Source organism: Canis lupus, chromosome 7, assembly GCF_003254725.2.
Source record: "Canis lupus dingo isolate Sandy chromosome 7, ASM325472v2, whole genome shotgun sequence".
In the NCBI taxonomy this organism is placed as follows: domain Eukaryota; kingdom Metazoa; phylum Chordata; class Mammalia; order Carnivora; family Canidae; genus Canis; species Canis lupus.
In genome coordinates, this window is record NC_064249.1 from 64754734 (window position 1) to 64777021 (window position 22288).

Genomic DNA, 22288 nt, shown 5'->3' on the forward strand with positions numbered 1-22288 from the left:
CAGTGTGTGGAGGCAGGAAGAGCCTCTGGTCCCAGTGGAGGACCCGTCTGGCCTGGCCAGCCGGATGAGTGGGCTCAGCTGCCGGCCTTGGGTGAGCGAGCAGAAGGCCCGGGCCACCCTCATGGGGCCATGCTCAGTGTCTGTCCTCCGGAGTGAGATGACTGGGGCTCCCACTCAGCCAGGAGAGCATCGTGGGGACCCTGCTCCATTGTTGACCATGTGGCTCCCCACTGCTCTTCGTCCCAGCTGTCCTTGGGCTCGGGGGTCATAGGCTTCTCACCAACAGTTATTTCTGTTCTCTTTCTATCTTTATACACTTGCCTGGCCCCTTGGGCCTCCTGGAGTTTTACTCTAAAAACTTAGGATGTCCTGTTTGCGCTGGAATCCCCAGTGGCCTGAGCAGCATCAGTGTCCCATCGTCCCCGAGGTGTACCCTTGGGAGGACCAACTCAGTGCTCCCTGCCTCACCCCACTGCACCCCAGTAGGACTGGGGCTGAGATGGTGGGTGGGGCCTGGAATGCAGATTTTTTTTTTTTTAAGATTCTATCTATTTGGGGTCCCTGGGTGGCACAGCGGTTTGGCGCCTGCCTTTGGCCCAGGGTGCGATCCTGGAGATCCTGGGATCGAATCCCACGTCGGGCTCCCGGTGCATGGAGCCTGCTTCTCCCTCTGCCTATGTCTCTGCCTCTCTCTCTCTCTCTCTCTCTCTCTCTCTGTGACTATCATAAAAATTAAAAAAAAGATTCTATTTATTCGTGAGAGACACAGAGAGAGGCAGAGACACGGGCAGAGGGAGAAACAGGCTCCCTGCAGGGAGCCCGCTGTGGAACTCGATCCCAGGACCCCAGGATCACGACCTGAGCTGAAGGCAGACGCTCAACCGCTGAGTCACTCAGGGGTCCCGGGAACTCAGGGTCTTTAAAAACTAATTTAGAGTGAGTAGTTCTAGCAGAAGATGTCAGCAGCCTCCCCATTGGATGCAATGAATTTTTTTTTTCTTTTTTGGTCAACTTCCATGACCAGCTCCTGTTCAAATCCTGTTCAAAGCCCCTCCTGTTCCCCTCAGAGGGGAATGACGAAGAACTTTAAGGTTCCAAAGGAATGACCATTTGGTGGGGAGGAGGCCTGGATACCGCCGACACCCCAAGGAGGGCTGATTTTAGGGTCAGCTTCATTGTAGCCAAGCTGCCTTTTGTCAGTTGTTTTTCTTTTTTTAAAGGCACATGATCTTCTCGCCTGTTCTCACTCATTCTTGATGGTTTTGTGGGACGATTTCCACTGTTTGCTTCCAGAATGATTTGGAAATATAGAATGCTCGTTTTTCCGATTGCTCATGCTTGATGAAACGCTGTTCTAGACCGCCAGCTGGCTGTGCCAGGTGGGGTGGGCCCTGGCAACGGGGGGCAATGAAAGTGAGTTCAGTGCGGAAACTGTGGAGGTGTGGACAGGTTAGGGGACCTAGGAGGCCGAGAGACCCCAGGACTAGCAGGGTCCCTTGGGCGGGGTGGGGCGGGGTGGGCCCTGGAGCCCCCGAGCTGGCCTCCTCCTGCTGCTCTTGTTCACCGGTGGCAGAACCGAAGCAGCGGCCGGAGGGCAGGGGAGATGGGGGGGTCTGCGGGGTCAGAGCTGAGCAAGGCCTGAGCAGAGGACCGGGGTCATGTGCCCACGGGGGATTGCCTCGTGATGACGCCCGTTAGACTTGAGCAACACCGACCTGGTGAGCGCTTGCGGGTGGTGGAGTGTTCCAGGCCGGAAGCCTGTGGCCGAGAGCCTGAAAGGGTCTCCGGGAGCACCTGGGGGGGCCTGTGTCCTGCCAGCGACATTTGGGGTCGGGGGTGTGAAGTCTCAAGCGGCTCGAAAACCCCCGGCCGTTCTCTGGGCCCCGTCGTGACACGGCCTCGCCCCCCCCACCCCGCCGTGAGCTGGGGGAGGCCCCGCCTGGCGCGGGGGCCTGGGGCGGCAGGTCGGGGCCAACTGAGGTCAGCCCGGCTCGGGCGCCCACGTTTGTTTGTTTGTTTGTTTGTTTGTTTGTTTGTTTTTAAAGATTTTATTTATTCATGAGAGACACAGAGAGAGGCAGAGACACAGGCAGAGGGAGAAGCAGGCTCCAGGCGGAGCCCGACGCGGGACTCGATCCCGGGACTCCAGGATCAGGCCCGGGGCCGAAGGCGGCGCTAAACTGCTGGGCCACGTTGGCTCCCGCGTTCTCAGCGTCTCGTTGCTGACCCGGCTTGAGGCGGGAGAGCCGGTTGGGCTTTGGCCTCAGCCATCTGGACTTGCATCCTGCCTTTACCACTGTGTAACTGTGAGCTCCGGGAGGTGATTCTCAGAGGCTGCATCTTGGGCTCTGAAATGCGAGCCGTGATCCCTAACTGTGCACTTCGTGTAAGGGTCCCGGGAGAACTCGCGCTCGGAGTGTGCAGCACAGCTGGGGCGCGTGCTATCTCCTCGGTGAACACGCGGCCCCCCGGGCTGCCCACCAGCCCTCCCGTCCAAGGGGTGGCCTTCCTACCACAGGTCACGGCTCTGGCTTCTCCCCAACCTGGCCAGACGCCCTGGTCCAGTGGCCTGGACTTGTCTGTCCATCTTCTTGGTCTTCTTGGCCTTTACTCCTAGGACCAAACGATGGCTCTAACCTGGCCTGCCCCTGTGCACCCGGCTGACCTGAGTAGCAACTGCCAGCCCGTTGCCTTGGCCCATGCGGGGGAATCTGGCCCACCCCTGGCACTGCCCTTTCTAGCTTCTGCACTCAGAGCTCCCTTGGAGACGAGGATCCTGGCACCTGGCAAAGGTGACTTCTGCCCACCCCCAGGGCTCCTTCCTCAAGCTCTGGAAGCCCCTCCCGGGCAGGCCTGGGAGTCCCTGTTGACACACACAGAATCCAATATAAGATATATTTTTATATATTTTTTTTAATTTTTATTTATTTATGATAGTCACAGAGAGAGAGAGAGAGAGGCAGAGACACAGGCAGAGGGAGAAACAGGCTCCATGCACCGGGAGCCTGATGTGGGATTCGATCCCGGGTCTCCAGGATCGCGCCCTGGGCCAAAGGCAGGCGCCAAACCGCTGCGCCACCCAGGGATCCCAAGATATATTTTTAAATGGTAGGTAGGGGTGCCTGGGTGGCTCAGTCGGTGTGTTGGCTCGGGTCCTGACCCCAGGGTCCTGGGATCAAGCCCCGTGGGGCTCCCTGCTCCGTGGAGTCCGCTTCTCCATCTCCCCTTCCCCGCATTTTGTGTGCTCCCTCTCTCAAATAAAATCCTTTTTTTTTAATTTAATTTTTTAAGTTTATTTATTCATGAGAGACAGAGAGAGAGAGAAAGAGACAGAGAGAGACAGAGACAGAGAGGCAGGCAGAGACACAGGCAGAGGGAGAAGCAGACTCCATGCAGGGAGACCGATGTGGGACTCCATCCTGGGACTTCAGGGCCGAAGGCGGCGCTAAACTGCTGAGCCCCCCTGGGCTGCCCTCAAATAAAATCCTAATATGGTAGGTGGACCCCAGTGAAAAAGCAAACTGAGAAGTCTGCTCCTCCAGGAGGTCGCCAAGGTTGTGTGCGTGCAGCCCGCAGTCATACTAGAGGGGACCCCTGCTCCAGCGCCCTCAGCAGCCCTGACCCTCCACCCTGGGCCCGACAACCTGGGACACAGGCCTCACCTGAACGGCGACCCTGGCCAACCTGGATGAGGCCATCCACAGGGAGCCCGCTGGGATTTGCAGCACCTGAGCTGTAGCGCAGTCCGGTTTCAATCTGACCACGTGCATCCGGAAAATGTTAGGGGCAGTGGCTACATGATCTGACAGTCGAAACTACCTTTCGGTGAGAGCCTGGTGCTGTTCTTTTGTTTTGTTTTTGGTATTAAAAACCATCTACAGTATCTCTGCTTTTTTTTTTTTTTTTCTATTTTAGACAACTCTATGAGTGGTTAGTCTTTGTAGACCAAGAACTTTATTTCCTGTGCTTATCAGAGGAACAGTCCCTCTGAGATCTTAGTGTACACAAATCTTCATGAGATCTTAGGATGCGAATTCCGCATCTGTAACAAGCCCCCGGGTGCTGCTGGTGCCTGGACCACACCTGGAGTAGAAAGACGGCAGCGGGCGAGGGCAGAGAGGAAGCGCCATCCTCGCCAGGCCTGCTTTCCTGCCGCAACCAGGCTTGTTTGCAGAATTTCTGGAATATCTATTTAGGAGTCTGAATGGTCCTTTATGGGGCGGGGGCTCTGAGCCAGCACTTGTGCCTTCTGCGGGGAGTTCCCCTGGCAGCAAGAAGACCACTCCTTTCACCGATTATTTCTTTTATAATAGCTTTTTACTTCAGTTGTGCCTCACAGTTGCACTCCCGGAGGCCACCTTTTAAGTTGGTGTTGAGGACACAGGACTCCGGGTCTATAGTCGTGAGGTTTCCTCCCTTCTCCGGCTGCCAGCGCTCTCCTACCTGGCCCTGCTGTCCCAGACCGCACGGCCCCCAGGAGGCCCTCAGGCCGCCCCCTCACAAGCTGTCTTCGAAGCCTTCCCCGTCAATGCACCCACAACAGGACTGTAAAGAGGCAGATTGCAAGGGGGCCAAGGCGGCCTCAGGCTCGGATGGGTTGTGGAGGCAGCGGAGGGGGAGGCTGGAGGGAGAGGCCGGAGCTGGAAATGTCTGAGAAAGAACAATCCGGCAGCAGGGGCTGTAAACAGTTTTATTTCTTGCTGTTGGGAGAATGAGGGGACAGACTGAGGAGGAGGGCAGGGGTCTCCAGCGTCACCTGCTGCCGCAGCCGCAGGGCAGGGCCTCTAGTACGGAGGGGCTCATGTGCAGTAAGGGGCCACCCCAAAATGGGCCCACTGGGTGAAGACCACGCCAGCTGCAGTAGGGGAATTCTTAGTTAAAAACAAGGAAAAAGACACAAAAATGAAGAGCTTTGCAGTTGGTATGTTCCCGTTGTGTAGGTTTGACGGGGGGCAGGAAGCGGGGGGATGGAGGGAAAGTGGTGACCTCTGTTGTGCCTGCGCAGGCCCAGGCCCCGGCCCCGGCCCCGGGGCAGCTACACTGGGACAGGGCAGCAGCGGCCACTTCCTCCCCAGGGGGCTGCACTAGCCTGTCTGCTTGGTTGGTATCTGTCTGACAAGTCACGCCTGACAAGTCCAATGTGGAGAAACCGAGTCAGGCAGAGCCGCTAGTGCCATCCTGTGGGGCACGCGGCCAGGCAGGGCTTCCCCACAGACGTGTGTGCACAGGGAGAGCTGGGGAGGCTTCAGGGCGGGTCTGAGGAAGTGGGACTGGCAGGGGGGCTGAAGCTGCCCCTTGTGGTGGAGGGTGAAAAGGGCAGAGCCTCAAGGTCTTCTAGAACAGTCTGCCAAGTGGCATGCCTCCTCTCCACACAAGCTCAGGCTCCTTGACTCCTTGTCAAGGCCCAAGGCTGGAGCAGTGTGTGGGGCGCACTTCACAGGGGTGGCCCTGGCAGTGGTCTTCGTCCCCGACCCTCCGTCTCATCCTCCCCCCTCCTTTAGAAAGCCCATGTTAAGGACAAGCAAAAGCAGCCTCTTGACAAAATCTTTCATTCTGAGCCCTCTCCCAACTAAGTTAAAACCAATAAAATTCCCCAACTCAACAAATCCACAGGCCAAAATAGTTTAAAATTAGTTTTTTTTTTTTTAAATAATGGACCAACAACTTAAGTTCATCTTGATAAATGCTAAAAACCAAACAGCCCCAAATTCAAGAATATTAGCTTGATTTCTGAAACACAGGAAGGACCCTGGTGGCACAGGTCACCCACCCGATGTCCCCCTGAGCTTGGCAGGAGATTCAAGACAGATGGACAGTGGGGAGCTCTGTGGGCAGTTCCTAGATGCCAGTGGCCTTGCTCCTTGTAAAGGCTTCCCATCTGCCAGGCACTCCCCGGGGAGCTGAGCAGGCTGCGACCCTGGGGTGGCTCATCAGGGCAGCACGTGCCAGCCACAGGACAGGAAGGTCAATGGCATGTTTAGTTCAGGCGGTAGAGACGCTCTGAACACTACGCCTCTCCAACAGTTGGCACCCCTTAAATGTCAGTTGACTTAGAGGTCGTGTTCATCATGGCCCCCAACAAAATCATGGTCTTAAAACTGAATCCAGCCCAGGATACTTGTTAGCAAAATATTTAGTACTGAATTTGGTTGAAATCTAGGAGTCTGGGGAAGGGGAGTAATCTGTTCCCTCCCCAGCTGTTCCTTAAATCCCTCCATCCTGTGCCACTGTCGGGATTCTTTCCGGCTCCGCTAAAGCCGTGTGCTCGGCTTCCCTGTCACCTGCTCTCTGAGCTGATGTGAGGAGCTCCCATCTGTGTGCAAGTGGGGATGGTGGCACAGCGATCAGTAATCCTGGGCAAGGGGTGACCGGTGACATGTGTGTCTACACATACACATACATGTATATAGAAACAAAATATTTTAATTTTCTTTCTACGGGGCCCCGGACCGCCTCCTGTCCAGTGAAGTCCAGCAGGCACAGCTCTTGTGGCTGTGACGTGCCCCGGGACCCCTGACGTGCCAGCCAGGCAGGACGAGTTACAGCGGAAGTTCTGCACAGACAGTGGATGGGGCGATGAGAAGTTGCTGCCTCTCCCGTCCACCGAACCTCAGCTTCAGATGCAGTCTGTCCCAGCGGTCAGACGCCTCCAAACACCAATCATGTGTCTCCCACCTACTCTGGATTTCTAGAAAACATGTATATAGAGTGAGCACAATCAATGTGCTTATTATGCACTCTAACATAGAGCACAGAATACACACCGCGGAGCAGCCCCAGCCGTCTCCGCAGCGGGAAAGTGCGAAGGTCAACCATAAGCACGCGGTGCGGCCTCAGAAAGGCATAGAGCGCCACACTTCATGCCTTTCCACGTGGCCTGTCCAGCATCGAGGACTCGTCCTCTTTGTCCCATTGGTGGTAGGAGCAGTAACAGAAACTATGGCATTTCCTAAGGGCGGAGGATGTCAGACAATCTGGTAGAGAGAGAGGGGCAGTTGCCCAGAGATGGTCTAGAACTGCTGAAGGTCGGGCTGGTTCTCACCCCCAGGCAGAGGTCCGTGCTCTGGCAGGTGGCAGCTCTGACACACACATTCTCACACTCTCACGTCCCCCTCCCCCCTGGGTGTGTGCGCACACCTCTAAGAGCGGAGACAAAAACAGATTGGCAAACTGTTTTGACACAGTAAGGGTATCCTTTAAAAGCTTCCCCCAGCCACTGTAAATTCCCTTCTGCTTTAGAACTCTGCTCTCTTGAGTGGGGCCAGGTCTGCAGGGGAGACCATGGACCATGCTTGCGAGGTCTGTTTGTGCCCAGAAGAACAGCAGGGCGGGGACAGCTGGGAATGCCAGCCAGGTGAAAGCTGAAAGGCCCTTGGCCACCTCCTGCACGGGTCTCCCCTTCAGCTGCCGCGTAATCACCCGCTCACGGCTCATGCCGGGCTAGCCAGACCGGGACTTCCTGAAAAGTTTCCGGTACTGCTTCTCCACAAAAACATGTTGAGAGGAAAACAGGTTGGTATGTCGAGTTCTGTTTCTGCATTTCCAGTAGTAAGTGCTGCTCCACAAGCTCAGAGGAAGCGGTCCCTACCCGTCCTTGGGGCCTGTGCTAGGAGCTCTGGATCAGGCGTCTGTAATGGGGCATGACTTCATGCTCTGGCAGATGAAGAGCAAACTCCAAGGCCACTAACACTGGGAATTCAAAGGCAATCAGTTCTCGCCTATTCAGCCGGAACTTCTCTTCCAGTTTCTGCAACAGAATGAAAGGAAACCGAGAGCATTTTAGCATTGAAATCAAAATCCTAGGCTTCTGCTCGTGTAAGCTCTCTATCCACCCACCAAGGAGTGTTTACAGAGAAACCCATTATGGGCAGGAATGCAGCCGAAGGGGCGGGGCGAGGGGGGGAGCGGCCCATCAGCTGTACTTCCTGCTCTCAGACCTAGTGGAGAAGGAATCCAACCGCCCCCAAGACCCACGGTCTGCCTGGAGCCCAATATCCATCCCATCACTCCATTTACTACTCTCAATAATCCTGCAAGGTCAATGCTACTTTTATGCCCACTTCACAGATGAGACAAAACATGGGGTGTAAACTGCAATGCTGAGCTCCAAACTCAACACCTGTTTCAAGTAGAGGCTTGGAGAGAAGACTAAAAAGAGAGCAAATCGCCTATGACAGTAGTGACCATGTGATAAGCTCAGGATTAGGGGAGCTGACTGTGTAGTTTGGTCCTTTCATTTCACACGAGGACCCAAGGCCTGCTGAGATCACCTCATGTTCAGGGCGTCGCACAGCTGGGGCGTGTGGGTGTGGACGGCCTGAGCACACAGCTGTGTTCAGCTCATGCCTGAGGCTCGCCTCGGGCACTGCCTCTCACTCCACCCAGCTGTGAGGGCTGCAGAGGTAGAGACGAAGAACCTGGCGGGAAGGTGGGTAGGAAAGGCCTTGTTTTCGCCAGGGCACATTCTGCTTTGGCTTAATAAAAACAACTCCCCAGCAGAGACATTAGTGGCCATGTTCAGACTGTTTAACTAGGATGGGACCGCGAGTCAGGTTAATTGCTACTGCAAATGTCAAACCATTGCCTGGAACTGTACGTTCTGCATGGACACTATCAGCTTTTGCTGGACGGTAAGTTACTCAACTACAATTACATGTGTGTTAACACCGTGCTTGTAAAGATTAGTTCAGGGAGTATCTATGTAAACCTGTTGATTCTCCGCTCAGATCTGATAACCAAAGATGCCCTCCATGTTCCTAGAAGTATATACTCTACAAGCTAGACAATTATGCACCATTTCTTAGAAACAGTAAAGAAAAAGAGAAAAGAAAAGAAAAGAAAAGAAAAAGAAAAGAAACAGTAAAGCACTGACTTAACACTTTCTTCCATCGATGGATGAATGGATAAACAAAATGTGGACTGTGGACTATACATACAGTCAGCCTTAAAAAGGAAATTCTGACACATGTTGAAGACATAATGCTAAGAAAAACAAGCCAGTCACAAAAGACAAATAGTTTATGATTCCACTTATGCAAGACAGCTGAAGTCATACTCAGAGATGGAAGGAATGGTGGCCAAGGCCTGGGAGGTGAGAGGGAAAGGAGTATTAGTGGTGAAGGGGGTCAGAGTTTCAGTTTGGCAAGATGAAAAAGTTCTGGAGACAGACATGGTGATGGCCACACAACAATATAAATGCACTTAATACCAGTGAACTGTAAACTTTATTTTTTTTTTAAAGATTTTATTTATTTATTCATGAGAGATGGGTGGGGGTGGGGGTGGGCAGAGACACAGGCAGAGGGAGAAGCAGGCTCCATGCAGGGAGCCCGATGCGGAACTCGATCCCGGGACCCCAGGATCACACCCTGAACCGAAGGCAGACGCTCAACCACTGAGCCACCCAGGGATCCCCTGAACTGTAAACATTAAATAAAAATGATAAAGCAAAAAGAATGCTCTTAGGTGGGAAGTACCTACATTAGCTCCCTTTCTGCTTTTCCTCCTGTGCCCCTGAGCCAGCCGCACAACTAGCCCACAGGGTATCGTAGTGACCACAACTTGTAGTTTCTGTAGTTTCTGTATTCTGACGCTTGGCCATCTGGAGCCTCGCAGACCCAAGAGGGCGCGCCCACCCCCCTTCTAGGGCTAGCCAACTACTCGTGGGTACATCTTTTGTATGCAAAACCAACCCATCCAAGGCCCAGACGTACCTCAACCATCTCCTCAATCCCCTTCTCACACTCCAGACCACTCTCCACCTGCCCAAATGTTTCACACAGGGCCAGGGGAACCAGTAAGGACAGCTCTCCTCTGCCCCAGAGTCAACTGGAATGATTCTAGCTAGCCAGTCTGAAGCCCACTTACCCTGCCTTGCCTGTTCCTTCTAATGGAAACAGGAGGCTCCATCCAGCCCACAGTTCCCCCTTCTTCCTCTGCCTCACGACCAACCACAGTACTTCCCCACGTGGCTCCCCATGGTTTGGTGTCCCCACCAATCCTATCCTCCAGCAAGATATTAACTGGGGGGCTCCGGGATGTGGTCAGGTTGAGGAGCTGATGAGTGCAGTCCTCACAATGTGATGAGTGCCATTAGAGGAGAGCAGAGAGCCTACCTCTTTCCCTGCTACGTGAGGACACAATGAAAGGAGGCCATCTACAAGCCAAGGAGAGCACTCTTGCCAGGACCTGAAGCCACCAGCACCCTGATCCTGGACTCCCGGCCTCCAGAACTGTGAGAAGTCAATGCCTGCTGTTGAAGCCACCCTGTCAATGTGATTTTGCTCAGCAGACTGAGCTAAGCCACTTCTCTTGGGAACCGTGATAGGAAGCTATCTTTTCAATGGCAACTGTCTCCTGATCTGTTGGTTTTATTGCATCTCAAGTCTTCTACGAATACAGTATATTTCAAAACAGGCATTTTGCACCCAAGATCTGGGTTTCCTTGCTTTGATGGGGCTCTCCTTTAGAAGGTAGAGGTACCACTCAATCAAACCCATGCCCTTCCTTAAAGAAGAGACAACTAAGGCCACAGGAAGCCAAGGTCTGTTGAGTCAATGTGTCTGACGGACATTCTGTGGTCACACTGCCCACAAGCCCCTGTCCCCTTCCCACTGCAGTGGCTTCTGTGGCTTGAGAGTAATTTCACCCCTCAGGGTGTCTGAAAATGGATTTTTATGGCCTGACCCAATACTGGGGATCTTTGGTCTTGTCAAAGTGGATCATCCCTCTGTTCTAGAGCAGCCTGAGATGCGGGGCCTGACCTCCACTGCAGGATGACCTCACAGCCCTGGTCTCTCAGTGGGTACCAGCAATTCTCCTGGGCAGGATCACCAACCAGGCTCTTCCCACACGCTTCCTCAGGCAACAGGACTCAGGTCACTTACGTCAATTAAATGCTTGACTTCATGTTTTTTGAGGTCACTTCCGATTTTGGCTGCTAATAGTACACATGCTCCGGCACAAAGCTTCCGGTTCTGTTTGTTTAGCTTTCCCTTGAGGGCGAGCTTCTCAAAATAGACAAAGGCCATGGCCACTGTGGGCTCCTCAAAGCCACAGTCCTCCTGGGCAAGCTTCCGCATCTCTCGCTTCAGACTATAGAAAGACAGGAAGAAAGGAACATTATTAGAACTCGGGAGTTTCAGAGGACCCCAAAGAAAAAAAAGACTAGTGCATCCCAAAGCATTTCCTTTTTCTCATTCCCAGAAGGGTGACGTGGAATGGGACTAAATCCCAAAGGGTAAATTTCCTTTATACGTGGGCAACAGACTTAAGCTGCTAGGGCTCTTCTCTGTTGGTGAAACTGTACTGACCATGTCAACAAGGACACAGAAGACCACACTGAATCCAGGTGGTGTCTGAGGGTCTCTAGAAACTAGAAGTAAAGCTGTCCAAGGGAAAAGAGGTAAATTGCAGAGGGGAATTATGATCATTCCAGAGAGACACCTATAGATTTAAATTAGGTGCTTGGTATCAACTCTGCTGAGTATCAGTCATGTTCAGAAACTGTGGCAGAAGAGGGGTTAGGCTAACAGCAAAACAGCCAGTGTACTTAGGAATGCTACCCAGCAAATGGACAAAGTGTGAATACATCACTTTTCTCACACTTCTCTGGCTTGGAACATGCCAGAATCAAGTCAGAATTGGAATACACAGCATGTAAATATTGGCACCTACTCCAACGCCGTGTTGGCGCATAGTCTAGCCTCCATCACTACATGCACTGAAAATCTGTCCTGGTGTACACACACAACCCCAGGCACTTCTCTCCAGGCTGGCACATGTGGGTCACCACGAAGTCAATCCAATCAGCTGCAGGGAAAAGATGGGTCTGATCTTGCTTTGTTTTGCCAAATGCTTAAAGGTAAGGTGTGGCTGTCAACTCTTGGGTGAATGACTGTGGGTGAAGAATTATCTCAAATGTTATCCAACCGTTTTCTGTTTTGTCTACATTTGAGAAAGCAGAGAATGAGTTTTCTGTATCATAACCCTTACTGAACTGTTAAGCCTCAGACAGTATGAAGTAATTATTCTTTCACTTAAGGAAGCTCCCCCCAGACCCCTGTCAACTAACTCATGTCAAGAGCTCGGTCTTCTGTCCTTCTTCCTTGGCTCTCACTCATGCAAGCAAGCATCCACCAGCATCGGATGAGCCTCACCTTGCTGCATGCACCTGTGTAAATGATTTTCCTGGAACTACAGGAGGAACCAGCCATACAAAGCATGAGCTTAATGCACACCAGGAAAGGGTTTGAATGGGAAGTTCAAGTGGATGTTGATCCTCACCTACCTTCTTATCTTGCTGAGTGTTAACTTAATGTGGGGAAACTTCTCCTTGAAGGTCTCATTCATGTCCTTCTTGAGATCTGAGGGCTTCACATAGTCTATTACTGTGGTCTGTAACAGATTGGACAACTCGGGTCACTCTTAAAGTTTTTAAAGATTTTATTTAATTGAAAGAGACAAAAACACAAGCCTGGGGTGGGGAGGGCAGAGGGAGAGGGAGAAGTAGAGACTCCGCTGAGCAGGGAGCTGGACGTGGGTCATGATCTCAGGGTAGACCCAAGCCAAACGTTGAACTGACTGAGCCACCCAGGTATACCCTGGGTCACTCTTTAATATATAGGGGTCTTGGGTGAACGGTTACATGCATATTATGGCCAACGACAATCTTGGACACCACCGAGCAATGGGGAGCCCGGAAGAGAGCCACATCAAGGGCCCCGCTGAGCCTGAGCGTCTGAACAGCACATGGCTTCTGGAGGCAGAGAGAACACGAATCCCTGCTACGGCAGGACTGGGTGACATCTGGAAACAGCAGCCTCCAGTCCCTCCTGCAGGTCCTGTGCCTCAGCCTGTTACTGAGCACAGGGGTGAGGGCATGGGGTGTGCACCTGCACACTTGAGGGTTCAATCCACATGTGACCATCGCGAGTCATCTGACCCTGGGACACTTACTTAATGACCCCACACATCAGGCTCCCCATCTGTAAAATGAGAACAGCTAACAGTGTCTACCTTCACGTGGCTATTTTGAGAACTACAGAAGTGCTCTGAGCAGCACTTGGCATAGAGCAAGCACTTGATAAATGTTAGCTATTATTTTCCTAGTTGTGGGAAAATATACACCACATAAAATTTACCATTTAAAGTATCCAGTTCAGTGGCATTAAGTCGATTCATGCTGTGTGGCCATCACCATCATCCATCTGCAGAACTTTCATCACTCTATCCCCACTCAACAGCTCCCTGTTCCCCCCACCCCAGCTCTCACTCGCAAACACCATTCTGCTTGCAGTCTCTGACTTCTCTAGGTCTCTCATCCAAGTGGAATCATACAGTATGTCCTTTTGTGGCTGGCTTGTTTCACTCAGCACAATGTTTCTCCACGTTCAACCACAGTGTAGCAGGTGTCAGATTTTTTTTTTTAAGATTTTATTTATTTGAGAGACAGAGAGGCAGAGGCAGAGGCAGAAGCAGGCTCCATGCAGGGAGCTTGACGTGGGACTCAATCCCTGATCCCCGGGATCAGGCTCTGGGCTGAAGGCAGCACTAAACCACTGAGCCACCCAGGCTGCCCAGAATTCCCTTCCTTCTAATGGCTAGATAATCTTCCATCATGTGTACATGGTGTCAGCTACTGTTAACAATCCTGGAAACCTTGGGGTTCTTCCTCTTCCCCTCTCCTTTTTTTAGTAGGCTTTTCACCCAATGCGGGGCTCGAACTCACAACCCCAAGATCAAGAGTTGCAGGCTCCACAGCCTGAGCCAGTCAGATGCCCTCCCCCTCCCCCTTTCTAATCCTATCCATCCTTAAAGACTGGTTCATTCGAGGTCCTTCTGAGGACCTGGGTCTTCCTGGTTGGTCTGTGCCGTATGCTATTAACTCTGAACGTAACAGTCTCTGGCTGGGTCTCACCAGGTTAGCCTCACTTCTCCTCCTCAGGATCCTACTTTCGAAGAGCAACAAGGATGCCTGATGCCTCTCTGGCTGACTGTAGGCAGTAATATTCACCAAGCAGAGCCCGAGAAAAGAGCAAGTTTGGATTCTGCTGGGTAGGGAACAGTCCCGTGGACGGCTGCTGTGGCCTGGCCTCTTCTAGTGGAGGCATCACAGCTTTCCTCCAGGGCTCCTGCACAAGTGGGTAGCTATCTGTAAACACCTCCATTCAGAAGATGCTTGGCTGTACAGGCACGTGGAAGGCCTCTGGTGTCCGTTAATAACGGAGAGGAGACAAAGAGCCAGCACATCCAAATTCACATTGATATTAGCACCTTTGTAACAGCTTGGCAAGTAAAAGCAAACCATAGCAAGATGAACTCAAATGGTTCCACCAAACTCCTATGGAACTTTCTCAAATTCTGGGTGAAAACAGACTCAGTGCAATGCCAAGAGTTCTGTGGTAGCTTGTCTTTCTGGCCCAATCAAGAAGGCTCTCCCTTAGGTGGTCCAGGACATGCTGGTTCTGGTAGCCACTCTATGCACCTGTGAAGTGCTGGCAAGGAACAAGTAAGTGGCAGTGTGGCACCAGGGTGCAAACAGATTCAGGCACACACTTGTGTGCAGTGACGTTTTGCTGGGCAGCAAGAGGAGGGAAGTATGAGACCTTATGGAGGCCACTCAATGTCTGGCAGAGTGGATGCTTCCCCTGTGGCAGCCCTCCAAGATGCGTTTATCATCCCAAACAGACGTCTCCTCCGGGTTGAACAGGATGTAAGATTTTTCATTTAGGAAACAGGCAGCAGAATGGGGAACTACATCTAACACCGTTACCTCATGCTGGGCCCACTGGCCCATCAGCTACTACTTCTGTTTCCTAAATACCCAGCCCTCCCTCCCTCTCTCTTCTGCCCCACACCAGGCATCCCTAACTCCCAGAGCCAGCCTCTCCTGCTCTTCCTTGGTGGATCAAAGTCTCAAGCAAACCCTCACCAGCTCTTGTTGGAGACTGAAGCCCTGTGAGCCCCAAGCAAGGATATCCTGGACTGGGAAGGGTGGTCTGGAGCCTTCCCTGTGGCAACCACAGCAGCTCTGCTTTCCCACTGCCAGAAGAGCAGCCTGCAGGTGTGTGCTAGCCACCTCGTCTCACGGGTATGGAAGCAGAGGCTCAGAGGGGTGATGGGGCGGGGCCGGCACTGGAGCCGGGTCTCCCAGCTCGCCACATGTACTGTCTCAGTGCAGTTCCATTCATCAGGCTAAAATGAGCAGTGGAGACAACTCGAGACCGGCAGCAGGTAGGAAGGGCTGACTGCTGTCAGCGGCTCTGCCTCCAGCCACGTGGCAACTCCAGGAAAGATACTCAACCTCCTGAGGCTTCAGCTTCCCCTCCCTGAAACTAGGAAGAACACCTGGCGAGGCTGCTTCAGGGGATTTTCCTGAAGCTTGAACAAGAACATGATGTACCTAAAGGACACTGGAGAATTTTATCAAGAGCATGGAAATGGGAGACGGCAGAAATCCGGGCTCTGCTCCAGGCGCGGCGAGTCAGCATGCAAGGGTGGGGCCCTGGATCCACATCGTGATGTTTCCCAGGAGACTTTCCCCGCACCTGGGTCTCCTCACCAGGCAGCACCCATCCACACTTGGGCTTGGAGCCACCTCCTGCTGGACCGGCTTCCCTAAAGCCCTGGCTGTCGGGGCACTCCTCAGCGATTCAGCTGCATTATACGCAGTGGTCCGGATATCCGACACCCCCTCCCCCCCAAACAGGACCCACTTGGCTGTACTTCTTGACTCCTTTGCAGCTAGGATTCCAAATACGATTCCAATTCCTTCCATCAATGCACCGGCCCAAGAGGGCACCATGACGCGGAAGCCATGCTTCTGTTCTGCCAAGTGTCGGCAGGAGTCCAGGAGTCCTGCCTGGGTGCCCATTTCACCAGTAGAGGCATTCGAGGGTGGCAGTGGCAGCACCAGGTCTGACACTGGCAGCCGCTCTGAGTTCTCAACCAGCAACGCGGGCCCTGATTAAGGAAGAGGTGAGGGGTGGCCTGGCTCTGCAGTGTGGGTCTGGGATCATCCGTGAAACCCCAACTTAGGCTGTGTGGTCAGCCTCTCCAGTGCCTCCATAAGTTGTTGAGTATCCCATGCTAAACCCCTTCCTCTGTAAACTAGCTTGCATGGATGCCATTCTTCCACCATGGAACCATAACTGAGGAGGCACTCACTCCTTTCCCTGATGGCGCGGATTGCCGTCATAAGCAAATCTCACCTGGGAAGACATAGGGTAAGGGCAGAGCCCATGGGGAGGGTCTGTGGGCAAGAAGGCCTATCAGGGCACCAAGTCTTACCCCAGAGGAACCTCACACACCACTTCCTGACTAGTTCGAATTTCAGAATGACTTCACAAACACTAAATCCTGCTTAGCCTGCAACCCTGGACTCAGGCCTTGAAGGAGAGACTCTTGTTTTCACAAGCAACCCTGTCCTAGCTCTTGGGTTAAGAGCTGGGGCCTACTTTTCCTGAGAGCAGTGGACACATACATTTATTTCCAGGCTGGTCCTGGAGAGGGGGGGCAGAAGGGGGCCAGAAAGCAGACACTGAGCACCTGGCCCCCGTGAGGACAGCACACGCCAGCTACAGGGAGAGCCAAGCCCTCGAATTCATCTTCTCGGGGGCAGAGCCCTGCCTTCCAGGGTTACATTGCATCACTCTCCCTATGTGGACTTTCCAGCCTTTCCTTGCCACTGCTCCCAGCATGGAGTAGAAAGCCTGCTGGCATCCTCCACTTATTTGGCTTTCACTGGGCTACTCTTTGGGTCTTTTCTAAAATAGATATGGTACATTTTTGGGTGGGGGAATCTCTGCAGATCTCCATCTCTGTCAAGGCCCATTTCCTGACCCCCAGGGGGTGGGCAGCCTTCAGGGCAGTGTGGCAGAGGGAGGGGCTCTGTTGGAGGAAGGCACAGGAGGGACGTGGGAGAGCTGGGCCCAGCGCTTCCCGGGTGGCTACTTCGGGAAGTCCAGAGGCACCTTGGGAAGGAGAGAACACGGACTACTGGAAATTTGTGGCCACTGTGTGTGAGGCAGGGGCCCAACAATGCCATCATCTCAGTGGGTTTGCTGACATCAATGTCGGTGAGGCAGGCTGGCTTCTGGGGCGATGAAAGGCCTTCCAGACTCAAGACAGGAGGAGGATGGTAGTAAACTGTAAAGGTCAGGCTGAGCACCTTGGGCAGGGAGATAATGCCAAAGTGGTCACATCAGTTTCCTGTGGCTGCCATAACCAAGTACCAGAGGCCACGGGGCTTTAACAACAGGAATTTACAGTGTTTCAGCTCTGGAGGCCAGGAGTCCGAGATCAAGGTGTCAGATGGGTTCTGTTCTCTCTATAATTATGGCCTGAATCCTTCCTTGCTTTCTCCTTGCTTCTGGTCCCAGGCATCCCCTGGCTTGTAGACACATTACTGCGGTCTCTGCCATTCATCACCTGGTGTTCTCCCCATGTGTCTGTTCACATGGCCGTCTTCTCTCTGGGTCTCTGTTTGTAATGACATCAAGTCCTACAGGTTTAGGGCCACCCGAGGTACTAGGGCTTAGGACGTCAACCTGTTTTTCAGGGGCACCATTCATCCCAGGGCAGTGGTGCTTGCTCATAATGATGCTACTACACAGCCTTGCTGTGCTGATCCCAGCTGTCTCCACTGGCCTCAGCTCTGACCCAAACAGCAGGTGCTGCTGGCCTTGGCCACAGTGTATGGGAGCACTTCCCACTTTCTTCTCTTCCCACCTCCTGTGCTTGCTGGGATAAGGCTCTCTCTTCAGTCTTCCTTCTGTCTCTGCTTCTCTGAGCTGTGGTCTGCAGGAGGAAATCACAAACTCTGGAGCCAGAATCCCCAGGTCGGACCCCAGCTCCACCACGCAGGGGTGCTTAGGGAAACCACTCAGGATTCTGTTGTTTCGGTGTCTCCATCTGGCTTCCCCATCACCTGCGGCAAGGCACCCCGAGATTTGTGGGGCTGTTTCAGGTCCTACTTAAACTCAGCTGCTTGGGGCAGCCCCGGTGGCCTAGCAGTTTGGCATCGGCTTCAGCCCAGGGCGTGATCCTGGAGACCCGGGATCAAGTCCCACATCGGGCTCCCTGCAAGGGGCCTGTGTCTCTGCCTCTCTGTCTCCCTCATGAATAAATAAATAAAATTAAAAAACAAAAAAACAAAAAAACAAAAACCTGCTCGGAGTCCAGTCAGGGCCATCTGCTCCCAGACCCTTGTTCACCCACTGCATCTTGAGCCCACCGCTCCATATTGACCCCGCACAGCCCAGACTCTGGGTATTGGCTGAATCACCCTGAGCCCAGGGCCGCCACATTAGGCAGTTTCCAGAGGGGATGATCGTCTTTGCTGTCCTCTGTTCCGGTTCCTGTTCACAATTATTCTCTGGAAGATAAGCAGCCATGATTCTCCTGTGTGGTCCTGTCTTGAGGTACCTTACAACGTCTTGAGAGGTGGGACTTCTCGACCAGCTGGAAGGCAGCAACCCTCTTTTCAGTGATAGAGATGAGCCAAGGAGGTAGCACTGGAGGCTGAGATGCATGCACAGGGTTACTACGGGCCCCCAGTTACTCAGTCCTTCTGGCTTGAGAGAAAAATGAATTAAAGGTGCTATACTTTCCTATGTACTAGAAAATGAATTAAAGGTGCTACATTTCCTATGTACTTTCCTATGTACTAGTCTAATATATAGACTCAATGCGCAGGTTTTGTCAGCGTGCATTACAATCAATCAAAGTGCTAATAAACAGGCTGTGGTTCCTTCCTGGCCTGGGACAGACTGAGTGACCAATGCTTTCAATGCCACCTAATTCCAGGCCATGGGATTGGCCAGATGTAGAGCTCCTTGTGGCCCACAGCAGAGGCTGACAGCTGGGCCAGGCAGTGTGGCAGGCAGTTAGCTCCAGTTCTCTGTGGTGCTTGTGATTTTGCAGAACGGCCATTCCACTCTTGGAACGAGAGGGAGCTTGAGTGCACATTCTTGCAGCTGCCTGCCTACAAGGAAGCTGTGTATACACAGCTGCATAGAAGGGAAGAGAGGAAGGTCGGCTGTGGGGAGACCATCCAGAATGCAGAATGTCCAGAGGTGCAATTTGGATAGGGGCCTGCCAGTCAGAGATGGGAGGCCAGGTCAGGAGGGCCCACCTGGGGCTGACACCATAACTACCTTCCGAGATGACAGGAAGAGAAGGTAAGACCAGAACTTAGTCATCTATCTGGAAGAGTCTACCGTCTATTGTGGACACACTGGTATCTTTTGCTTTAAAAAAACAAAGATTGACTTATCAGGATAGCAGCGAGGGAAATGCCCTTGGGCTTACCTGGCTCACATCACAGTCATGGTGCTGTGTAGTGAGGGCCTCAGCTGGGGGTAGGTGAGGCAGGGAGTGGAGGCAGGTCTGGGGGGTGGGGGGTGGGGTGTACAGATACCCCGATAACAATGCTAGAGAGTGAAGGGGGGCTCGCTGCTGGTCTGGTTTCCACAGAAACAGAGAAGTGTTTTTGCTTCAGGGCCTGATAAGTCCCTCCTTGTTCCCTATTCTCCTGCCCTCCACATCTCCCCAGGCAGCTCTGAACAGATGTGGCTCTGCCCTAGACACTGCTAAAGCTCCCCTCTGGGTCACAGGAGCCCCTGGGGGCAGAACATTCCAAAGGAAGGAGGGCTGATGGGCCCTGCTCTCTGCAGCTCCTTCCAGTTCCAAAGGCCATTGCATCACGGGACCTAGCCTGCCTGACTGCACATGCCCGCATCTGTGGGCACCCCAAGCTCCGCCGGACACTGGGAAGCAGATATTCTATGCCCGCTAAGGTAGACCAGTGGCCTTCACTGGATCTAGCTAACCACAAACAAATGGGCATCTCAGCTCTTCTATGAATTTTTCCCTTCCCCTCAAGAGGCCAGTAAATCACAAGGAAAACTGTGGGAGTGAGTGGAGGGCCTCTGTAGCCCGGGGCAGCATTTATTGCTATTTCTACCCACTAGATTCCACATCCATAACCCTAGATTTATTCTCCCTCCCTTGCCCTGAGGGGAACAGCTCCTCACCAAAATGAAATTGTTTACAAAGCATCGAGAGAAACACAGGAAAAACAACTTTGGCTCCAGGTTTAAGCTGCCATGTGGATTTGCCAGAAGGCACAAAGCAGGTCCAGTTTCAGATACTTGTCAAATGCTTATCTGGTAATACAGAAAAACTTTTTGAAAGGTGTCTTCAACTCACTGAAGAGGACATTGGGTGGATGTGGCCTGGAATTCAGTCTCTCTCTCTCTCTCTCTCTCTCACACACACACACATATTCGGATACACTTCCAAATACATGCTTCTTCAGCAGTTGCCTCAGAGCAGGAGCTGATGAACTGTGAATGGAGTATCATGTTAAAGACCACAAAATGGTCATTGAAAATCTGAAACAAATAAATAGAAAGGGAGCAGATGCAACAGCATGTTGGGTAAAATGTAGAATATTTGATTTTGTATTATTTTTGTAAGAAAAAAAGATTAAAAGAAAACCACCATACTGATGCATGCTACAATGTGGATGAACCCTGAAAACATTATGTAAGTAAAAGCCAGACACAAAAGACCACATAGTGTAGGATTCCATTTGTATGAAATGTCCAGAACGGGCAAGTCTACCGAGACAGACAAGTAGGTGAGTAGTTGCCATGGGGTGAGGGGGTGGAGGGTTGAGGGCATAGGGACTTCTCTTTGGGATGACGAAAATGTCCTGAATTTGATTATGGTGATGGCTGCACAAATTTGTAAATGTTCTACAAACCACTTAATTATACACTTTATCATTTCTTATTTTTAGTAGGCTCACGCCCAATGTGGGGCTTGGACTCACAACCCCTAGACCAAGAGTAGCACGTTCCACCGATTGAGCCAGCCAGGCACCCCAATATACTTTAAAGAAGTGAACTGTATGATATGTGAATTACAGCTAATAAAGCTGTCACATACACTCAATCCAAAAAACCCTAAAAGCCAGAAAACGAAACCTACCACAATGGAACAGGGCAATTACAAAGGCATTCTTAACAGTTGCACCAAAAGCTGACGGGTCTCAAAGACCCCACTGCTCAGCTCCTGTGCAGGTACCCGGCAGATTTTCCCCTCAAGCAGGTCTCAGGAGGCCTAGCAAAGGTGTTAGCATAATGACTCCTTACTTTTCCTTTTCCTAAGGAGGGTCTCCTGAATTGAAGGAGTTTCAAGCACCTTGAAACCTGAGGGCCCTGGAAGGAGCCTTACAAGGCAGAGCCCCAGGGCTCTGTATAAATCCACCCTGCAGATTGGTAATACCTCTGTCATCAAGAGAGCTTTCAGTGGAAGAGAAGTATGGTGAGGGAAACCAGAGCCCAACTGCCTACCATACAGAAGGTTGACTTAGTCTTCCTTTAACCGAGTCTCCAATTTCTCACAGCTCAGAATCCCATATCGTGCCGAGAAAGTTCTAAGACATATTCCCACAAGACTGGGGAGGTCTGGGATAGGAAGGAGGGTTTTTTTTTTTTTTTTTTTAAAGATTTATTTATTCATGAGAGACACACGGGGGGGGGGGGGGGGGGGCAGGCAGAGACACAGGCAGAGGGAGAAGCAGGCTCCATGCAGGGAGCTGGACGTGGGACTCGATCCCAGGTCCCCAGGATCACAACACTGGGAGGAAGGGAGGTGCCAAACTGCTGAGCCACCTGGGCACCCCAGGAGGGGCTTTTCTATGAGTAGTTAGATCGTAATACTAATACACGAATAGACACTTTATCAAGATCAATCCAAGAGATGTCCTCTCCAGGTTTATATATCTATAGACGTCATAAAGATTAGTATAGTCAGTTTTCCTTCTGATGTCAAAATGGTTCAAGAGGGATAGGAAAAGGATCCAGATATGCATTCAAATAACGTTGACTGTGTTGGCATTATCTCAGTCAGCTCTTTTGCTTACTTTCTCCTCTTAATTGCTCTCCACACCCATAAAGGGGAAGAACAAACAAAACCACTACTGACTTCAGCTGCCAGGTTCTAATGATAAACAACCACTTTCTGGTGAAACTTTAATTACAAGCCAGGCGGCCCATGGGGCAGGAAACAGCGGGCTCTGAGTTGAGGCCTCGGGCCCGCCCTCGCCACACCGAGAAACACCGTCATTAAGCGCTGGCCCTCTGAGAACCTGAGTGTAGCCAGCAGGCTCACCAGACTTTCCTACTCTGTGGTCACCGTCTAAAAATTTCAGGGCCAAAACCACAGAGGCAGCTGTGACTTGGCTTTCCAGACCGACCCAGAAGTTGTTTTTTTTTTT

At 52.2% G+C, this 22288-nt stretch overlaps 1 protein-coding gene across 3 annotated transcripts in view; it reads right to left on the reverse strand.

Annotated features, from left to right (window-relative positions):
* Positions 1-6403: 6403 nt before the first annotated feature.
* Positions 6404-22288, reverse strand: part of CABLES1 (Cdk5 and Abl enzyme substrate 1) — a 64521-nt gene continuing 48636 nt past the window's right edge. For all 3 annotated transcript variants that reach the window (XM_035718781.2, XM_035718780.2, XM_035718782.2), the window contains 3 exons: positions 12290-12396; positions 10887-11094; positions 6404-7747 (listed from right to left, as the gene is read on the reverse strand). In XM_035718781.2, the coding sequence (XP_035574674.1) occupies positions 7607-7747; positions 10887-11094; positions 12290-12396 (456 nt within the window). In that variant the 3' untranslated portion in view covers positions 6404-7606. The remainder of the gene's footprint in view (positions 7748-10886; positions 11095-12289; positions 12397-22288) is intronic.